Genomic DNA, 20,111 nt, shown 5'->3' on the forward strand with positions numbered 1-20,111 from the left:
CATGTGGCCCTTTATTAGGCATTATTGGCCCTCTTAAGGGTCACAATTGGGTCACACACAGGTGGCCCACCTGACAACCCCCTTGCCGTTTGTAAAATGGTGGAGGGTGTGGGCGGGCTGGTGGAGAGCATACTACTGATGGCACAGCACCCTATTTTGCAGGCCCACCCACCTGCTTTCCCACCTGCAGGTGACCTGTAAAATCCATTCCATTAACTCTGGGCGGGATTTTCCAGCCGCAGCTGCTGCTGGGGTCGTCTGGTCCCACTGAACTTCGATGGACTTATGGCTGGTTCACTGAATTTCCCATGACGGACCAGAAAATCCCAGCCTCTGTTTCCCTCTGCACAGATGCTGCCAGGTTTGCTGAGTATTTCCAGCAATTTCTGTTTTTATTTCAGATTTCCAACATCCATAATATTTTGCTTTTCTATTATCACCCGCTGTACTAGACACTCCCTCGGTCTGTCTGTCTCACCCTTAATGTAGCATCCTCATTGTCCGAGGGTTGCTAATCATGGCTTAAGCTGTGATATCATAGGGCAAGATGAAAAGGCAAGCCAAGAATCACCTCAGCCAGTCTAGGAATTGAGCCTGTGTTGTGGGTGCCATTCTGCACCACCTTCTATTCTGGCCATCTCACCAACTTGAGCTAATTGATTCCTCCCCCTTAGATACAATCAATGAACTCAAGCAGCATCTTCATTCGTTTACTGTACCTGAAAACAAGCCACAAAACCTGTCACTGTGGCCACCTGTTCTGACTACTTTTCCCTCGACATGCCCCCCAAATTCTCTCTGGGTGGAAGGATTTGAGGCTTCCCATCTCCCATTCCACAGTCTTCATTAGCCTTTAGCCCCAGTCTATATCTGCCTTGCTGCATGAGTTTCCTGCTTCACTGTATCTACTCATGAGCCTCTAACTCAAAGCCACCAACTCAGCAACCAAGCTCCATTGCATCGCTTCCGCTTGCCTGAGCAACACACTCATAACTTGCTGCTGAATACATGTCACACTGGGGAACACAGGGCAGTCGAGAAAGTTAATATGTTCTTATCCCAAGAATTTTTGACCTCCTGGCTAGAACGTTTCTTCACTTGAAAAATACATCAAAGGCTGAACTTCCACATCATTTAGAATCAGGAGTTTTGTCACAATCAGTGCATTAGTTTAGATTGAAATAGCATTATCCAATTCTGGTGTGTTGTGTTTTAGTAATTGCCCGAGTCCACCTTCCTCTCACCTATTGTGTAGGAACAATAAGTGTTAAAAGTAAAAGTAAAGAGCAAACCTTCCTGTAAAAGGATGTGATGTTTAGACAGGTAAGTCTGCCTTTTCAAATAAGGACACCCTGGCATTGATACTGTGGTCATTGAATGTCCATAGGTGGACCAAGGTAGACATCAGACCACAACATTGCAAAAGAAAACTAACATCTGTGACACAGCACTCTCTCTTACATACTTTTTTCTTTTTCATATCTTTCTGTGTCTCTTTCTCCGCACCCACCCCTGCCCCCCACTACATAGCAACAGTCGGCCTTTTGAGCTTGCGCCGTCTTTTGATAAGATCATGGCTGACCTGGTTGTGGCCTCAACTCCACTTTCCTGTCTGCACCCCCATTGACTCCCTTGTCTATAGAGAATCTATCTAACTCAGTCTTCAATAGATCTAATGACCCAGCCTCCACTGCTTTCTGAGGAAAAGAATTTCACAGACTAGCGACCCTTTGAGAAAAAAAAACTCCTAATTTTCCATTTTAAATGGGAGACCTCCTATTTTTAAATGGTGATGCCTAATTCTAGTCTCCCCATAAGGGGAAACATCCTCCTGTATCCACCCTTTCAAGCCCCCTCAGGATCTTCTGTTTCAATAGGATCACCCCTCTTCTGAACTCTAATGGGTATAGGCCCAATCTGTTCAACCTTTCTTTATAAAACAGGTCCTTCATCCCAGGAATGAGTTGAGTGAAACTTCTCTGAACTGCTTCTAATGCATTTATATCCCCTTTTCAAATAGAGACCAAAACTGTACACAGCAAAATCCCACCAAAACCCTGTATGGTTGCAGCAAAAACTTCCCTACTTTTATATTCCATTCCCCTTGCAATAAATGCCAACACTCCACTTACCTTGTAATCACTTGCTGTACCTGCATACTAACTTTTTGTGATTCATGTACCAGGACACCGGACCCCCCTCTAGCGCAGAGTTCTGTGATCTCTCTCCATTTAAATAGTATACTCCTTTTTTATTCTTCCTGCTAAAGTGGACAAGTTCACATTTTCCCACATTATACTCCCATCTGCCAGATTTTTCCTCCACTCACTTAACCTGTCTACATCCATTTGTCGAGTGTTTATCTCCTCTTGACAACTTACTTTCCAACGCTCTCGGTATCATTGACAAATGTAGACATGGATAAAGACTGGTTTTCGTTATTTACTGTCTGCTGTGATTTGGGACGAGGGGAGAAAATTGTCGGCCTTTTCTAGGTGTAGGAACATAGGAGCAGGGGTAAACCATTTGGCCCATTGCTTCGCCATTCAAACAGATTATGGCTGATCATTTACCTATGTCATTTTTCCCCACTGTCCCCATATCCCTTGATGTCATTAGTATCCAGAAATCTGTTGATTTCTGTCTTGAACATGCTCAATGGTTGAGTTTCCTTCCACTGCCCTCTGCAGTAGAGAATTCCAAAGATTCACCGCCCTCTGAGTGAAGAAATTTCTCCTCATCTCAGTCTTAAATGGCCTGCCCCTTATTCTGAGACTGTGTCTCTGGCTCTAGACTCCAGCCAGGGGAAACATCTTATCTACACCCACTCTGTCACTCCCTGTATGAATTTTGTAAGTTTCAATGAGATCACCTCTCATTTTTTGAAACTCTAGAGAATACAGGTCCAGTTTCCTCAATCTCTCTTCGTAAGACAATTTCACCATCCCAGTGATTAGTCTGGTGAACCTCTGTTGCATTCCTTCTATGGCAAGTACGTCCTCCTTTAGATAAGGGGACCAAAGCTGTGCACAATACTCCAGTTGCGGTCTCACCAAGGCTCTATACAATTGCAGCAAGACACCTTTACTTATGTACTCTCATCCCCCTGTGATGAAGGCCATTTGCTTTCCTAATTGCTTGCTGCACCTGCATGCTAGCTTTTAGTGACGCACGAACAAGGACATCCTGGTCCTTTTGGGCATCAGCACTTCCCAGTCTCTCACCGTTTGAGAAATTCTCTGCCTTTCTGCTTTTTCTACCAAAGTGGATAACGTCACACTTATTCACATTATGTTCCATCTGCCATGTTTTTGCCCATTCACCTAGCCTGTCCAAATCTCCTTGAAGCCTCCTCGCATCCTCCTCACAAATCATATTTCCTCATGATCTGTTACTATCTTGTGATCATGGTCCATAAACTGATTCAAGGCTCATAAACTGATTCAAGACCTATAATGTTTGTTGGGCTGGAGCAGTGCAGCGTGTGGATTAACAAGCCAGCATCACTTTGAAATCTGAATAAACAGAGGGTAAAGGGGGTTATTCTGTCCCCTGTCCTCTGTGTGCCTGGTGCCAGTGCTGTGTAGCTGGTGCCAGTGCAGGCAGAGATCAGTTGACCTGTCGATGCAACAGCTTGTGGGAGTGCAGATTGCATTTGGCATCTTTCTGTGCTGTCACCAGGCTTGAAGATCCCTACCTGTTGTTTCTACAGGCAAAGAACAAGTGGATCTGCTCCCGAGTGAGGCTGTGAGTCAGCAGAGCTGGGGAAGATCATCTGACTTGAAACCTGAAAATTTATGGGGACACTGTCCCAGAGAGTGATTTCTCATAGGATGGAGAGAACTCCTATTTATTTGTGGAGGTTGAACTTCACACACAGAATATGGAAGAGGCAATCTACGGTAAATGATCTATCATTATTAAATGTCATATACACAGGAAACAGTGCAAGAAAGATCTTGATAATTTACTTGGTCATGTCTCCTCTTTGCTCTTAAGGAGTAAAAGTTAAATTTTAAAATGCACTTTTTTCAAAAGCTTTAAGGATTTGAGCCACTGGATCAGGAAGTCCTGGATTATATAACCCAGCAGGGTGCTTAAGTTGCCTTTTATTTCTGTTCAAGGTCGGTCCTACTGTGTGCGCACACAGCGAATGTTAAACCAGTGCCTAGAATCCTTAGTACAGAAGGTCCAAAGTGGAGTGGTTATTAATTTTGAAAAAACTGGACCAGACCCAATACCAGTTGGAGAAGGTAAGAAGAATATTCCTTAAAAAGATTGCTGGCTACAGTCCAAATGGGAAAAGTGTTTACAGGAAATATTCATGAAAAGGCTTTGCCTTTCCCATGAACTTTCTGACATTTATATAATATACTTTTTGTCTCTGTTTGTGATTAATACCTTAACAGACGAACACTGCATCTTGAAGGACATATATCTAGTATATCAGCACTGAGGAAGTACAGATTTTAAGAGACTGAACTCAGATTTAGTGTGCATAAACTGGGGCAGATCTTGACTCTGGGTGATGGTGTAAAGTGGGTGATAGCAGATCTGCTATCTGTTTCCATTTCATGATCTTCATTTTCACTGATTTGAATGGAAATATTAATGGGGGGAGATGTAAGAGGAGCTGCTGACCTGTCATGAAGAGATTAATGTCTGTAATGTTATTGGAAATTATTTATTAAAATGAGAGTTTAGTGGTATCTGTCTGTGTGTCTCTCTTAATTGGATTAAAGCCAGCTTGTCTAGAGGCTTTGATGTATCAAAAGAAGTAGGTTTAAAATGGTAATTAGATAAACATGGGGAAGTTTAGAAACATGGGTGTCAAGGGGGCAATTTGCATTTTTAAATAAACCATTCAAAAGAATGGGTGAAATCTTAGGCCTAGCTAGAAGATGGCAAGCAATGTTTTTTTTCCAGCTTACTAATAAAGTTGGTGGGATGAAAGAAGGTTATTGTTAGAAGAGGTAAAATTAAAAGCCTAGTGATACAATGGAAAAATTACATTCAAAGAGAAAGATATGTATAAAGGAGAAAGGAGATTGTGTGTAAGGCAGAGGCATTTTAAGATCCAACAAGTGAGAGAAGCCTCCAGTCTGTAAACCTCAAGTCTGTCTACAAGGACCCAGAGCTGAAAGAAACTAATTTTGAATGCTACTGTCCAGTGTGTGATCTGGCAAATGTCTCTTTAAATCTATAAAATTTACTGTTGCCTTCACGGGGGTGTAATTGAGAGTCAGATTAATTAGGGGATTTTTGTAGTTGTTATGGTAATTTTGTAGAAATATATATGTGCTTACAATTTTTCTTGTATTAATAAATATTTAATTTAGTTTTATATAAAAAAACTTCTTGAGACTCGGTGGTCTTATTACTACTGAATAAAAAGCCTGCATCTCGAAACATACAAATTGCAAAAATGGGTTATGGCAGTTGGTTCAAGTTTCCCTATGGGATTTGAACAACTCAGCCTTACCATTGGCTGTGTCATAATATGACATCTTACTGCCTGCAGTAACCACCTCACCGAGTCAAGTTCTACCCCTTTGTCTCAATTGCTTTTGCACACCTGGAAAAATAATGAAAGTGGGGGCACTGTAATATTACTGAAACATGCTGTTTGCTGCCACTAGTGTGTCAATTTGGCTTAGTGGTAGCACTCTGGCCTCTGTCTTGGTTGTGGTTTGTAGCACATAATCTAGGCTGATGCTTCAGTGCAGTACTGAATGAATGCTACACTGGAGGTGTCATCTTTTTGATGAGATGTTAAATGAAGACTGCCTATTCAAGTGGATATAAAATATCCCATGGTGCTAGTTAAAGAAGAGTAGAAAGTATTGTTGTGGTCAATATTTATTCCTCAAATTAGTCATTTGACTCTTATTGTTAATGTGATCTTGCTGTGTGCAGACTAACTGCTCATAAACCTGCCCTAAACACCATGATGGCTGGAACATCACGCTAGTTGCAGCATCCCATGCATGGTAAGGTTGATATGGTGTAAACAACATTGTGGTACCAATGCTTTCCTTTATTCTTTCATGGGATGTGGGCATCGCTGGTAAGGCCAGCATTTATTGCTCACTCCTAATTGCCCTTGAACTAACCTTGCTGTTTCAGAGGGCAGTTAAGAGTCAACCACATTGCCGTGGGTCTGGAGTCATATGTAGGCCAGATTTCCTTCTCTGAAGGGCATTAGTGAACCAGATGGGTTTTTACAACAAACGATGATAGTTTCATGGTCAGTATTATTGAGACTAGCTTTCAATTCCAGATTTATTAATTGAATTTAAATTCCACCGGCTGCCGTGGTGGGATTTGAACCTGTGTCCCCAGAGCATTAGCCTGGGCCCCTGGATTACAAGTCCAGTGACATTACCACTACACCACCATCTCCCCGGGATGCATAGATAGCTGCAGTGGAGCACGTAGCCAGTACTAAGCATTGGAGGCTGGGTCATTGAATATATTCAAGACTGAGTTGGACAGATTTTTGATCGATAAGGGCGGTCGGGATTATGGGGTCAGGCGGGAAAGTGGGGTTAAGGCCACAATCGGATCAGCCATGATCTTATCAAATGGCAGAGCAGATTGATGGGTCAAATGACCCACTTCCCAGCTCAGCTACGATCAGATCCAGATCCTGGCTCAGGTGCCAGTCATTAAGGTTCTATTCAGTGCCTTATTCCTGATGGTTCGTGAAGAAGGGAGACCTGAAATGATGAAGCTCCAAAGAACTAAAAGTAGAAATGAAATCATCACTTAAAATATTTAAATATTACTGAAGGCTTGTGTTCCAGAACTTGCTGTACTCCTTGTACCAAGCAGTCCCAGTACAGTTCCAACATTGGCATCTACCCAGCTATGTGGAAAATTGCCCAGCTATGTCCTATACATAAAAACCAGGACAAATCAAACCTGGCCAATTACCGCCTCATCAGTCTACACTAGATCATCAGTAAAGTATTGGAAGGGGTCATCAACAGTGCCTTCAAACAGTGCTTGCTTAGCAATAACCTGCTCAGTTTGAGTTCTGCCAGGGCCACTCAGCTCCTGACCTCATTACAGCCTTGTTCAAACATGGACAAAAGAGCTGAACTCCCGAGGTGAGGTGAGAGTGACTGTCCTTGACATGAAGGCAGCATTTGACTGAGTGTAGCATCAAGGAGCCCTAGCAAAACTGGAGTCAGTGGGAATCGGGGCAAACTCTCCGCTGGTTGGAATCATACCTAGCACAAAGGAAGATGGTTGTGGTTGTTGGAGGTCAATCGTCTCAGTCCCAGGACATCACTGCAGGAGTTCCTCAGGGCAGTATCCTAGGCCCAGCCATCTTCAGCTGCTTCATGAATGACTTTCCCACCTCTGATGTTATAATGGAAAAAATGTGCAGTCATCAGCGAACAATATTCACCATTCGCGACGACTCAGACACTGAAGCAGTCCATGTCCAAATGCAGCAAGACCTGGACAATATCCATCTAATAGTACCAGGTAGTGCAGAGGGTATGGAGAAGGAGGAACTTAGAACAATCATCATCACTAGAGAATAAGTACTGAGCAAACTATTGGGATTAAAGGGTGACAAGTCCCCAGGAGCTGATGGCCTACATCCAGGGTCTTAAAGGAAGTGGCAGCGGAGATAGTGGCTGCATTGGCTATAATATTCCAAAATTCCCTGGATTCTGGAAAGGTTCCAGTGGATTGGAAAAATGGTAGTGTAATGCCCTTATTCAAAAAGGGGGGGAGGCAGAAGGTAGGAAACTATAGACCAGTTGGTTTAATGCCTGTCTTTGGGAAATTGTTGGAATCCATGATTAAGGAAGTAGTAATGGAGCATTTGGAAAATCAGAATGCAATCCATCAGAGTCAGCATGGTTTTATGAAGAGTAAATCGTGTTTGACTAATTTGCAAGAGTTCTTTGAAGATGTGACAAGCAAAGTGGATAATGGGGATCCTGTAGATGTAGTATATCTGGACTTCCAGAAGGTCTTTGATAAGGTGTCACACAAAAGATTAATATGCAAGATAAGATCACATGGAGTTAGGGGTAATATATTAGCTTGGATAGAGGATTGGCTAACCAACAGAAAGCAGAGAGTCGGGATAAATGGTTCTTTATCTGGACGGCAAGCTATAACTAGTGAGGTGTCATAGGGTTCAGTCCTTGGGCCTCAACTATTTACAATCTATATTAATGATTTGGATTCAGGGATAGAAGGTACTATAGCTAAATTTGCAGATGCAAAATAGATGGGAAAGTAAGTTGCAATGAAGAAATAAGAAATTTACAAATGGATCTGGGCAGGTTAGGTGAATGGGCCAAAATTTGGCAGATGGAGTTTAACGTGGATAAGTGTGAGGTTATCCATTTTGGCCGGAAGAATAAAAAGACGACTTATTATTTAAATGGAGAGAAACTTAATGCTTCAGTGCAGAGGGATCTGGGTGTCCTTGTGCATGAATCTCTGAAAGCTAGTATGCAGATACAGCAGGCAATAAGGAAGGCAAATGGAATTTTGGCATTTATTGCTAAAGGAATAGAATATAAAAATAGGGAAGTGTTGTTGCAACTGTACAAGGCATTGGTGAGACCGCACCTGGAGTACTGTGCACAGTTTTGGTCCCCTTACTTGAGGAAAGTTGTAGTTGCATTGGAGGTGGTTCAGAGGAAGTTCACTAGATTGATTCCAGAGAAGCGGGGCTTGTCTTATGAGGAGAGATTGAGCAGTTTAGGCCTATACTCGCTAGAGTTTAGAAGGATGAGAGGAGATCTAATTGAGGTATATAAGATGCTAAAGGGGAAAGACAAAGTAGACGTGGAGCGGATGTTTCCCCTTGTGGGGCATTCTAGAATGAGAGGCCATAGTTTTAGGCTAAGGGGTGGTAGATTTAAATCAGAGATGAGAAGGAATTACTTTTCTCAAAAGGTCGTGAACCTGTGGAATTCACTACCTCAGAGTGCAGTAGATGCCGGGACGCTCGATAAATTTAAGGAGGAGATAGACAGATTTTTAATTAGTAACGGGTTGAAAAGTTATGGGGAGAGGGCGGGAAATTGGAGTTGAGGCCGAAATGAGATCAGCCATGATCGTAATGAATGGCGGGGCAGGCTCGAGGGGCTGAATTGCCTACTTCTGCTCCTAGTTCTTATGTTCTTATCTAGGCTTGGGCTGACAAGTGGCAAGTAACATTTGTGCCATGCATGCCAGGCAATGACCATCTCCAACAAGAGAGAATCTAACCATTGCCCCATGACATTCAATGGCATTACCATCACTGAACCCCCCACTATCAACATCATGGGGTTGCCATTGATCAGAAACTGAATGGCCAGCCATATAAATACTGTGGCTACAGAGGCTAGGAATCTTGCACCGAGGAACTCACCTCCTGACCAAAGCCTGTCCATCATCTACAAGGCACAAGTCAGGACTGTGATGGAATACTCCCCACTTGCCTGGATGAGTGCAGCTCCAACAACACTCAAGAAACTTGACACCTTCCAGGAAAAGCTTGATTGGCACTCCATCCACAAACATTCACTCCCTGCACCAGCGATGCACAGTAGCAGCAGTGTGTACCATCTACAAGATGCACTGCAGGAATTCACCAAGGCTCCTTCAACAGCACCTTCCAAACCCACAACCACTACCACCTAGAAGGACAAGGGCAGCAGATAGATGGGAACATCACCACCTGGAAGTTCCCCTCCAAGTCACTCACCGCCCTGACTTGGGAACATGTCGCAGCCATTCCTTCACTGTCACTTGGTCAAAATCCTGGAACGTCTTCCCTAACAGCAGTGTGGGTGTACTTATACCACATGGACTGCAGCGGTTCAAGAAGGTAGCTCACCACCACCATCTCAAGGGCAATTAGAGATAGGCCATAAATGCTGGTCTAGCCAGCGACGCCCACATCCCGTGAATGAATAAAAATTGAAAAATTGGTTTGAACATTACACAGTTGGGAGAGTGCTTTGTGTGTTATACTGAATGCAGTCTCTACTACACTTCTATTTACATGAACATCCCGCTTGTTTAAAACAGCGAGAGTCGAGCCGGGATTTTTACAGTTTAAGACAGTGAGAGTTGAGCCGGGATTTTTACAGTTTAAGGCAGCGAGGGGAGAACCAGGAGTTTTACAGTTTGAGACAGCGAGAGTTGAGCCGGGAGTTTTACGGTTTAAGACAGCGAGAGGAGAGCCGGGATATTTACAGTTTAAGACAGCGAGAGGAGAGGCGGAATTTTTACAGTTTAAAGCAGCGAGAGGTGAGCCAGGAGCACATGGAGACTGGACCTGTGTTGGAAGGGTAGTGCTGGTGGGAGATAAAAACCGGCGCAGAGAGCCCCTTCAGCCTGCTTCTACCTGTCAGAGCTGAAGTGTGACGTCACAGGAAAACGGGTAGATGATTGGTGGGTATCTCTTCCGTGTCTCTCTTGATTGGCCAAGAGGTTTAAATCAGGAGATGTTATTACAGCTGAAGAGTACAGTTAAGAAATTCACTTCTAAAATATTTAACACCCAGATTAATTAAGTAGAATAGAGATGGCTGGGCAGGTGATGTGTTGCAGCTACAGTATGTGGGAGCTGGTGGATGACGGTGCGATCCACGGTGACCACATCTGCAGCAAGTGTTGGCTGCTCGAGGAACTTTGGCTCAGAGTTGATGAGCAGGAGTCTGAGCAGCAGACGCTGCGACATGTCAGGGAGGGGAGGAGTGACCTGGACACTGTTTCAGGAGGCAGTCACACCCCTTAGATTAATTACACCAAATTTGGTCCGCGGTCAGGGGCAGGAGGGTGTGACTGCGAGTGAGGCAGGTATGGGGATCCAGAATTTAGCTTTGGAGGACCCTCAGCCAGTGCCCTTGTCCAGTAGGTTCGAGGTTCTTGCTCCCAGTGTGGACAAGGGCACAGACTGTAGGGAGGATGATTGAACTGACCACAGCACCGTGATACAGAGCACCATTCAAGTTGGGGGCAGAAAGGAGAAATGTAGTAGTAATAGGGGATAACATAGTTAGGGGAATAGATACTGTTCTCTGCAGCAAAGACAGAGTCCCAAAGGCTGTGTTGCCTACCTGGTTGCCCAGGTTAAGGACATCTTTTCTGGGCTGGAGAGGAACAGCTTGGGGCTAAATTAAAAAGCAGAGCCACAAAGGTAATAATCCCCAGATTACTACCTGAACCACGTGCAAATTGGCGTAGGGTAAATAAGATTAGAGAGGTAAATGTGTGGCTCAAAGATTGGTGTGGGAGAAATGGGTTCCGATTCATGGAGCACTGGCACCAGTACTGGGGAAGGAGAGAGCTGTTCCGTTGGGATGGACTTCATTTGGACCATACTGGGACCGGTGTCCTGGTGAATTGTATAACTAGGGTTGTAGATTGGACTTTAAACTAATTAGCGGTGGGGAGGGTTCAATTGAAGGGAAGTTTAAAAAAAATCAAAAAGAATCGAGAGCTCAGAGGTGCAGGGTAATGAAGAGGCGAATGATAATCAAAGTATGACAGGAAGGGGCAGAAAATATAAGCAGAAGAGTGCAGCAGAAATTAGAACCAGAATGAATATTAATGGCAAAAAGTCAAAGCTTAAGGCGCTCTACCTAAATGCATGCAGCATTTGTAAGAAGGTAGATGAGTTGACGGCACAAATGGAAATAAATAAATATGACTTGGTAGCTATTACAGAGACATGATTGCAGGGTGACCAAGACTGGGAAGTCAATATTCAAGAGTATTCAAGGTTCCGGAAAAATAAGCAAAAAGGACAAGCAGGTAGCTTTGTTAATGAAGGTATCAGTGCGATGGTAAGTAGTGATATAGGTACAATAGATATTGATGTGGATTTAGTTTGGGTGGAAATAAGGAATAGCAAGGTGAAGAAGCCAATGGTGGGAGTTGTTTATAGGCACCCGAAGAGTTGCCTCACTGTGGGACAAAGTATAAATCGGGAAATAATGGAGGTGTGTAAGGAGGGCACTACAATTGACATGGGTGATTTTAATCTGCATATTGACTGGACAAATCAGATTCGCAGGGGTAAGTAACATGGAAGACGAATTTGTAGAGTGCATCAGCGATTGTTTCTTAGAGCAATACGTTGCAGCACCTACCTGGGAACAGGCTATTTTAGATTTAATAATGTGTAACGAGGTAGGATTAATAAGAGATCTTGTAGTTAAGGATCCTCTAGGGGGTAGCGATCACAACACGGTAGAATTTCAAATTCAGTGTGAGGGCAAGCAACTCTGGTCTCAAACCTGCGTTCTCAACTTAAATAAGGGCAATTACAGAGGTATGAAGATAGAGTTGTCTAAAGCGGGCTGGGGAAATAGACTAAGGGGAAGGTCAGTGGATGAGCAGTGGCAGACATTTGAACAGATATTTCATAACGCTCAGTAAAAATTTATTCTGGTCAAAAAGAAGGACTCGATGAGAAGGATGAACCACCTGTGGTTAACAAAGGTGGTCAAGGAGAGTATCCAATTAAAAATTAAGGCTTACAAAGCGTTGAAAACTCGTGGTAGGCCAGAGTATTGGGAATTTTTTAGGAACCAGCAGCGGCTGACTGAAAAGCTAATAAAGAGGGAGAAAATTGATTATGAAAGTAAATTGGCAAGAGCTTCTATGGTATATAAAAGGAAAGAGAGTAGCTAAAGTGAGCGTGGGAACCTTGGAGGATGCAACTGGAGAATTGATAACAGGGAACAGGGAAATGGCACATAATTTAAACTAATATTTTGCATCGGTCTTCACAGTGGAGGACACTAAACATTCCAAAGGTATCAAATAAGCAAGGAGCTAATGGGAGGAAAGATCTTGTAGCAATCTCTATCACGAGGGACAAAGTATTTGACAAACTAATGGGACTAAAGGCAGACAAGTCGCCAGGACCTGATGTCCTCATCCAAGGGTTTTAAGGAAGTGGCTGCAGAGATAGTGGAGACATTGGTGGAAATATCTCAGAACTTACTGGATTCTGGGGGGGTCCCAGTGGATTGGAAAACCGCTAATGTGACGCCCCTGTTCAAGAAGGGAGGGAGACAAAAAGCAGGAAACTATAGGCCAGTCAGCCTAACATCTGTCATTGGGAAAATGCTAGAGTCCATTATTAAGGAAGAAATAGGACATTTAGAAAAGCTTAATGCAATCAAACAGAGTCAGCATGGTTTTTTGAAAGGGAAATCATGTTTGACAAATTTGCTGGAGTTCTTGAGGATACAGCAAGCAGAGTTGATGAAGGGGAGCTGGTAGATGTAGTGTATTTAGATTTCCAGAAGGCATTCGATAAGGTGCAACATAAAAGGTTATTGCACAAGATAGGAGCTCACGGTATTGGGGTAATGTATTAGCATGGATTGAGGATTGGTTAACACGCAAGACAGAGTCAGGATTAATGAGTCTTTTTCAGGTTGGAAAGATGTAACTAGTGGAGTGCCATAAGTATCAGTCCTAGAACCTCAATTATTTACTATCTACATTAATGACTTGAAAGAGGTGGCAGAGTGTAATGTATCCAAATTTGCTGCTGATACAAAAATAGGTGGGTGGGCATGTTGTGATGAGGACACAAGGAATCTGCAAGGGGATATAGACAGGTTGAGTGAGTGGGCAAAAACTTGACAGATGGAGTTTAATGTAGGGAAGTGTGAGGTCATGCAATTTGGTTGGAAAAATCAAAAGGCCAACTATTATTTGAATGGAGAGAGACTCCAAAAAAGCGCAACACAGAGGGATCTGGGTGGTGTTGTGCATGAAACACAAAAAGTTAGCATGCAGGTGCAGAAGACAAATGGAATGTTGGCCTTTGTTGCTAGGGGGTTGGAGTTTAAAAATAGCAAAGACTTGTTACAACTCTACAGGGTGTCGGTGAGGCCGCACCTGGAGTACTGTGTACAGTTTTGGTCCCCGTATTTAATAAAAGATATACTGGCATTGGAGGCAGTTCAAAAGAGATTCACTAGGCTGATTCCTGGGCTGAAGGGGTTGACTTATCAAGAACGGCTAAACAGGTTCACAGAACCACAGGATCGTAACAGCACAGAAGGAGGCCATTCGGCCCATCATGTCTGCACCAGCCCTCCAAATGAGCATTATGACCTAGTGCCATTGCCCTGTCTTTTCACCGTACCCTTGCACCTTGTTTCTAGGGTTAGGCCTTTGTTCACTAGAGTTTAGAAGAATGAGGGGTGATCTTATTAAAACGTACAAGATTCTGAGGGGGCTTGACAGGGTAGATGTTGAGAAGATGTTTCTACTAGTGGGGGGATCTCGAACTAGGGGACATATTTACAGAATGAGGAGAGACTCATTTAAAACAGAGAAGCGAAGGTATTTCTCCTCTGAGGGTAGTGAATGTCTGGAATTCTCTACCCCAGAGAGTTGTGGAGACAAGATCACTGAAAGTATTTTAAGAGGAGGTAGATAGATTTTTGAAATATTGGGGAGTTGAGGGCTATGAGGAGCTGGGACAAAGAGTTGCTCCTTGGGGCAGCTATGACCTTATTGAATCGCAGGGCAGGCTTGAGAAGCCGAATGGCCTCCTGCAACAAAAACAGAAAATGCTGGAAAAACTCAGCAGGTCTAACAGCATCTGTGGAGAGAAAAAAAAGAGTTAATGTTTCAAGTCCGTATGACTCTTCTTCAGGCCTACTCCTGCTCCTATTCCTTTTGTAACATCAGGGGTAGTGCTTAACTCTTCAACCAATTGAAACATTTCTTCTCAAATTAGGCACTTTTGCTTGGTCCTTAAATGGGCTGATAGGAATTGGTATGTTGCTAAACGAAGGCAGTCAATGTGCATAACCTGACACCTTCTGTGCCCAGAAAGAAAGACTTATGTTTTGGTTTGTAGGAAGGGGATAAACCAACCATGGTTAGCCAAGGAAGTTAAGGATAGTACCAAATTGAAAGAAATAACATACAATGTGGCAAAGATTAGTGGTAAGCCAGAGGATTGGAAAAGTTTTAAAAACCAACAGAAGATGACCAAAAAAATAATGAAGAGGGAGAAAAGAAACTTTGAGGGTAAACTAGCAAGTAATATAAAAACGGACAGTAAGAGCTCCTTTAAATATATAAAAAGGAAGAGAGGCCAAAGTCAACATAGGCCCCTTAAGAGAATGAAGCTGGGGAAATAATAATGGGGAACCAGGAAATGGCAGGGGAGTTGAATAAATACTTTGCATCAGTCTTCACAGTAGGAGACACTGATAGTATTCCAAATATACAATATGGGGCAAAAGACGGGGGCAAGGTGTTGGAAATAAATACAATAACTATCACTAGAGAAAAAGTACTAAGGAAATGAACAGGGCCGATAAGTCCCCTGGACCTGATGGGTTGCAACCTAGGATATTAAAGGAAATAACTACAGAGATAGTGGATGCACTGGTAATAATCTTCCAAGAGTCCTTAGATTCTGGAAAAGTCCCAGAGCATTGGAAAACTGCAAATGTAACACCCTTATTCAAAAAGGGAGGGAGACAAAAAAAACAGGTAACTATAGGCCAGTTAGCTTAACATCTGTCATTGGGAAAATGCTGAAGCCTATTATAAAGGATTTAATAGAGCATTAGAAATGCATAATATAATCAAGCAGAGTCAGCATGGCTTCATGAAGGGAAAATCATGCCTGACAAATTTATTAGAATTCTTTGAGGAGGTAACAAGCAGGATAGATAAAGGGGAACCAGCAGATGTAATGTATTTGGATTTCCAAAAGGCGTTTGATAAGGTACCACACATAAGGCTACTTAATAAGATGAGTCCATGGTGTTAGGGGTACTATATTAGCATGGATAGAGGACTGGCTAACTAATAAATGACAGAGAGTTGGGATAAGGGTGTCATTTTCAGGATGGCAGCCTCTAATTTGTGGAGTGCTACAGGGATCAGTGCTGGGGCCTCAATTATTTACAATATATAATGACTTGGATGAGGGAAATGAATGTACTATCGCCAAGTTTGTGGATGACACAAAAATAGGTGGGAAGGCAAGTGGTGAGGATGACAGAGTCTACAGCAGGATATAGACGGGTTAAGTGTGTGGGCAAAAACATGGCAGATAGAATATGATGTGTGAAGGTGTGGAGTTATGCACTTTGGCAGGAAGAATAGAGGAGCTGGATATTATTTAAATGGAGAAACGCTGAAGAAAGCTGCAGCACAGAGTGATTTGGGGGTCCTCGTGCATGAATCCCAAAAAGCTAGCATACAAGTTCAGCAGGTAATAGGTAAGGCAAATGGAATGTTGGCCTTTATTTCAAAGGGAATGGAGTATAAAAATAGGGAAGTCTTGCTAAAACTATACAAGGTACTAGTTGGACCACACCTAGAATACTGTGAACAGTTTTGGTCCCCTTATCTAAAGAAAGATATACTGGCATTGGAGATAGTCCAGAGAAGGTTCACTAGGTTGATTCCGGGTATGGAGGGATTTTCTTATGAGGAGAGGTTGAGTAGGTTGGGCCTGTACTCATTGGAGTTTAGAAGAATGAGAGGCGACCTTATTGAAACATATAAGATTCTTAGGGGGCTTGACAGGGTAGATGCTGAGAGGTTGTTGCCCCATGTAGGAGAGTCTAGGACCAGAGGGCATTATCTCAGAGCAAGGGGTCGCCCATTTAAAACAGAGATGAGGAGGAATTTCTTCTCTGAAGGTAGTGAATCTGTGGAATTCTTTACTGCAGAGGACTGTAGAGGCTGGGTCGTTAAGTATATTCAAGGCTGAGAGACCAATTTTTAATCAGTAAGGGAATCAAGGGTTACGGGGAAAAGGGCTGGAAAGTGGAGTTGAGGATTATCAGATCAGGCATGATCTCATTGAATGGCAGAGCAGACTCGATGGGCTGAATGGCCTACTTCTGCTCCTCCGTCTTATGGTTACGCATCCTCCACAAAACAAGAGGGATATATACCTAGTGTAGGAACTCTGATGAAGGGTAGATACCCGGAACACAGTAACCAATGCTTCCGGCTCCAACATCATATGAAATAAGACAGTACAGGAAAAACTCAGCACGTCCGGGCGCATCTGTAGAGAAAGAAACTGTTTTTCTCTCCACAGATGCTGCCAGACCTGCTGAGATTTCCATCACTTTGTTTTTATTTCAGATTTCCAGCATCTGCAGTATTTTTTTTTATTCTAAGATCTAGTTTAGAATTTGTTTCAGGAAATTCATTTTGTGTGTTTATATTTGCTGGAAAATCTTTCTGTTAGTGTTGTATCCTGATGACCTGATTCCTGGAGTTTCCAATTCTCAGGAGTATCTTTTAAAGGTGCTAGCTGATTTGGATCATGAACCCGCATCCTGCACTCCTGACTTAGTTAGCTCCATTGCGGGATAGTCCAGTCCTAGTCCTCTGCAACTTTCAAGAAGTCGGGCCAGCTTTTTAATTAGTCAGGGTTCATGGCCTCTCAGAGGTGTCATGAATCATCATCTGTAAGAGTGAACCTTGTGCAAGGTAAGTTCAAAAGGTCCTCCTCATGCCTCCACACCAAGTTATGTCGTCACCTGCCCCCCCCCCCCAACCAGAAAATGTGCTAGGACCATTGCTGTTTTTGATATATTTTTTATATATATATATATATATATAATTGGAATACAGAGTAGAATTTCAAAATTCATCAATGATACCAAACATGGAGGAGTAGTAAACAGTGAGGATGGAATGAACCAACTGCAAAAGGACATAGATAGCAGAATGGGCAGATAAATGGCAGATGGAGTTTAATATAGAAATGTGTGACGTGATGCATTTTGGCAGAAGAGACAGGGAGAGGCAATAGAGACTTAATGGCACAGTGCTAAAGACTGTGCAGGGGCAGAGGGACCTGGAGGTGCAAGTGCATTGAACTTTAAAGGTTGTAGGACATATTGAGAGAGCGGTTAGCAAAGCATATGGGATCTTGAGCTTCATAAATAGAGGCATTGAGTATAAAAGCTGGAATGTTAGGCTGAACATTTATAAAGCTCTGATTAGGCCCTAACTAGAGAATTGCATCCAGTTCTGTTCACCACACTTTAGGAAGGATGTGCGGGTCCTTGAAAAGGGGCAGAGGGGATTTAGCAGAATGGTTCCAGGGATGGGGAATTTTAGTTCCAAGGTTAGGTTGGAAAAGCTGGGGCTGTTCTCCTTGGAGTAAAGGAGATTGAGAGGGGATTTGATAGAAGTGTACACGACTCTGATCTATTTTGATAAGATAGACAAGAAAAAAACTCTTCCCATTAGCTGATATGGGGTCTAGAGGACTCAGATTTAAGGTTTTGTACGAAAGATGCATGGGGAATATGAGGAAGACTGTTTTTATGTAGCAAGTGGTAATGATCTGGAACTCGCTGCCCACGAGGATGGTGGATGTGGAAACAATCAATGATTTCAAAAGGGAATTGAATGGGCGCTCGAGGGAAATAAACTTGCAGGGCTGTGGGGATCGATCAGGGGAGTGGGACTGATTGGATTGCTCTGCGGAGAGCCAGCACGTACTCAATGGGCCGAATGGCCGCCTCCTTTGTCGTAAATGACTATTTTCTCAATTAGGCCCTCTGACCCTTTGACTTGTAACGCTGAAAATATTCTTGGCTGGTTGTGATGCAGCAGAAAGTTCCTACTCCTTTTGCTCTGCTCTGTTTCAGATTGTATTGTTGAACCACCTCGAGCAACCTCTTTATTTACTCCTCAAGCTTGGCATAGCTGTCACAAACTGATTTACGTGCGACCAAACCCCAAGACAGGCGTACCTGTTGGACACTGGCCAATCCCTGAATCTTTCTGGCCGGATCAAAACTCCCCCACACTGGTAAGTATCAGTGATCAGGACAGATTGTTACTCTTTACAGAAGCTCTTTGTTGCTGTTTTAACTTGATCAGTGTTTTCTAATTAATTTATTAAATTTAATCTAGCGCAGGTACCAATACTATATAAACAGGAAACACATTTAAAACAAAAGTTTTTAAAATTAGATTGATAGAAAATAATTCAGGGGCTTTTACAGCCTTAAGTTCTAAGCAATCAAGCATCGCAAATTTCAAAATAATCAGATTTGTTTGATTGGGAGTGAAGCTTGACAGGTTAATGAATGGAACTGTTTTATAGAGTCATAGAGTTTTACAGCACGGAAAGAGACCCTTTGGCCCATCGTGTGCGCGCCGGCCATCAATCCCCTATTCACTTTAAGCCCATTTTCCAGCACTTGGCCAGTATCCCTGTATGCTATGGCGTTTCAAGTGTTCATCTAAATACTAAAATGCTGTGAGGGTTCCTGCCTCAACCACCCTTTCAGGCAGTGTGTTCCAGATACCCCGCCCCACCCTATGGGTGAAAAACTTTTCCTCAAATCCCCTCTAAATCTCCCTCCTGCCCCTTACCTTAAATCTATGCCCCCTGGTTATTGACCCCTCCACTAAGGGGAAAGGTTTCTTCCTATCTATGCCGCTCATAATTTTGTGCACCTCAATCAGGTCCCCCCTCAGCCTTCTCTGCACTAAGGAAAATAACCCCAGCCTATCCAGTCTCTCTTCATACCTGAAATGCTCCAGCCCAGGCAACATCCTGGTGAATCTCCTCTGCACCCTCTTCAGTGCAATCACATCCTTCCTACAGTGTGATGACCAGAACTGCACACAGTACTCCAGATGTGGCCTAAAAAGTGAGCTATACAGTTCTATCATAACCTCCCTGCTCTTGTATTCAGTGCCTTGACTAACAAAGGCAAGTATCTCAGTTGCCTTCTTAACCACAGGACTACCTGTCCTGCTGCCTTCCAGGATCTATGGACATGACAAGGTCCCTCTGATCCTCTGTACTTCCTAAGGTCCAACCATTCATCGTGTATTCCCTTACCTTGTTAGTCCTCCCAAAATTCCATTTGCCACTGTTCTGCCCATCTGACCAGCCCATCTATATCGTCCTGTCCTGTAGCCTAAGGCTTTGCTCCTTACTATTTTTGTAAAACACAATTAGCAGGCAAAATTGTAAAGTCAGCTGGGCTGTCTTTGTGATGAATAGAAGATCACTGAGACAGAACAGTGGTGAGGTTGCATATGATAGCTTGTGGAGCTTTTGTCTGGGCCGTGGCCCTGCCAGTATTAATTTG

At 43.2% G+C, this 20,111-nt stretch overlaps 1 protein-coding gene across 3 annotated transcripts in view; it reads left to right on the plus strand.

Moving 5' to 3' along the window:
• The window catches only part of ints6l (integrator complex subunit 6 like), a 197,686-nt gene that overhangs the window by 102,365 nt on the left and 75,210 nt on the right, over nucleotides 1–20,111 (plus strand). For 2 of the 3 annotated variants that reach the window (XM_078547714.1, XM_078547715.1), the window contains 2 exons: nucleotides 4,125–4,253; nucleotides 18,651–18,814. In XM_078547714.1, coding sequence (XP_078403840.1) covers nucleotides 4,125–4,253; nucleotides 18,651–18,814 — 293 coding nt within the window. Of the gene's footprint in view, nucleotides 1–3,712; nucleotides 3,903–4,124; nucleotides 4,254–18,650; nucleotides 18,815–20,111 lie in introns of those variants that run through there. The other variant, XR_013577382.1, reaches the window with a different exon arrangement.

The sequence above is a fragment of the Cetorhinus maximus genome, chromosome 8 (assembly GCF_964194155.1).
Source record: "Cetorhinus maximus chromosome 8, sCetMax3.hap1.1, whole genome shotgun sequence".
Lineage (NCBI taxonomy): Eukaryota > Metazoa > Chordata > Chondrichthyes > Lamniformes > Cetorhinidae > Cetorhinus > Cetorhinus maximus.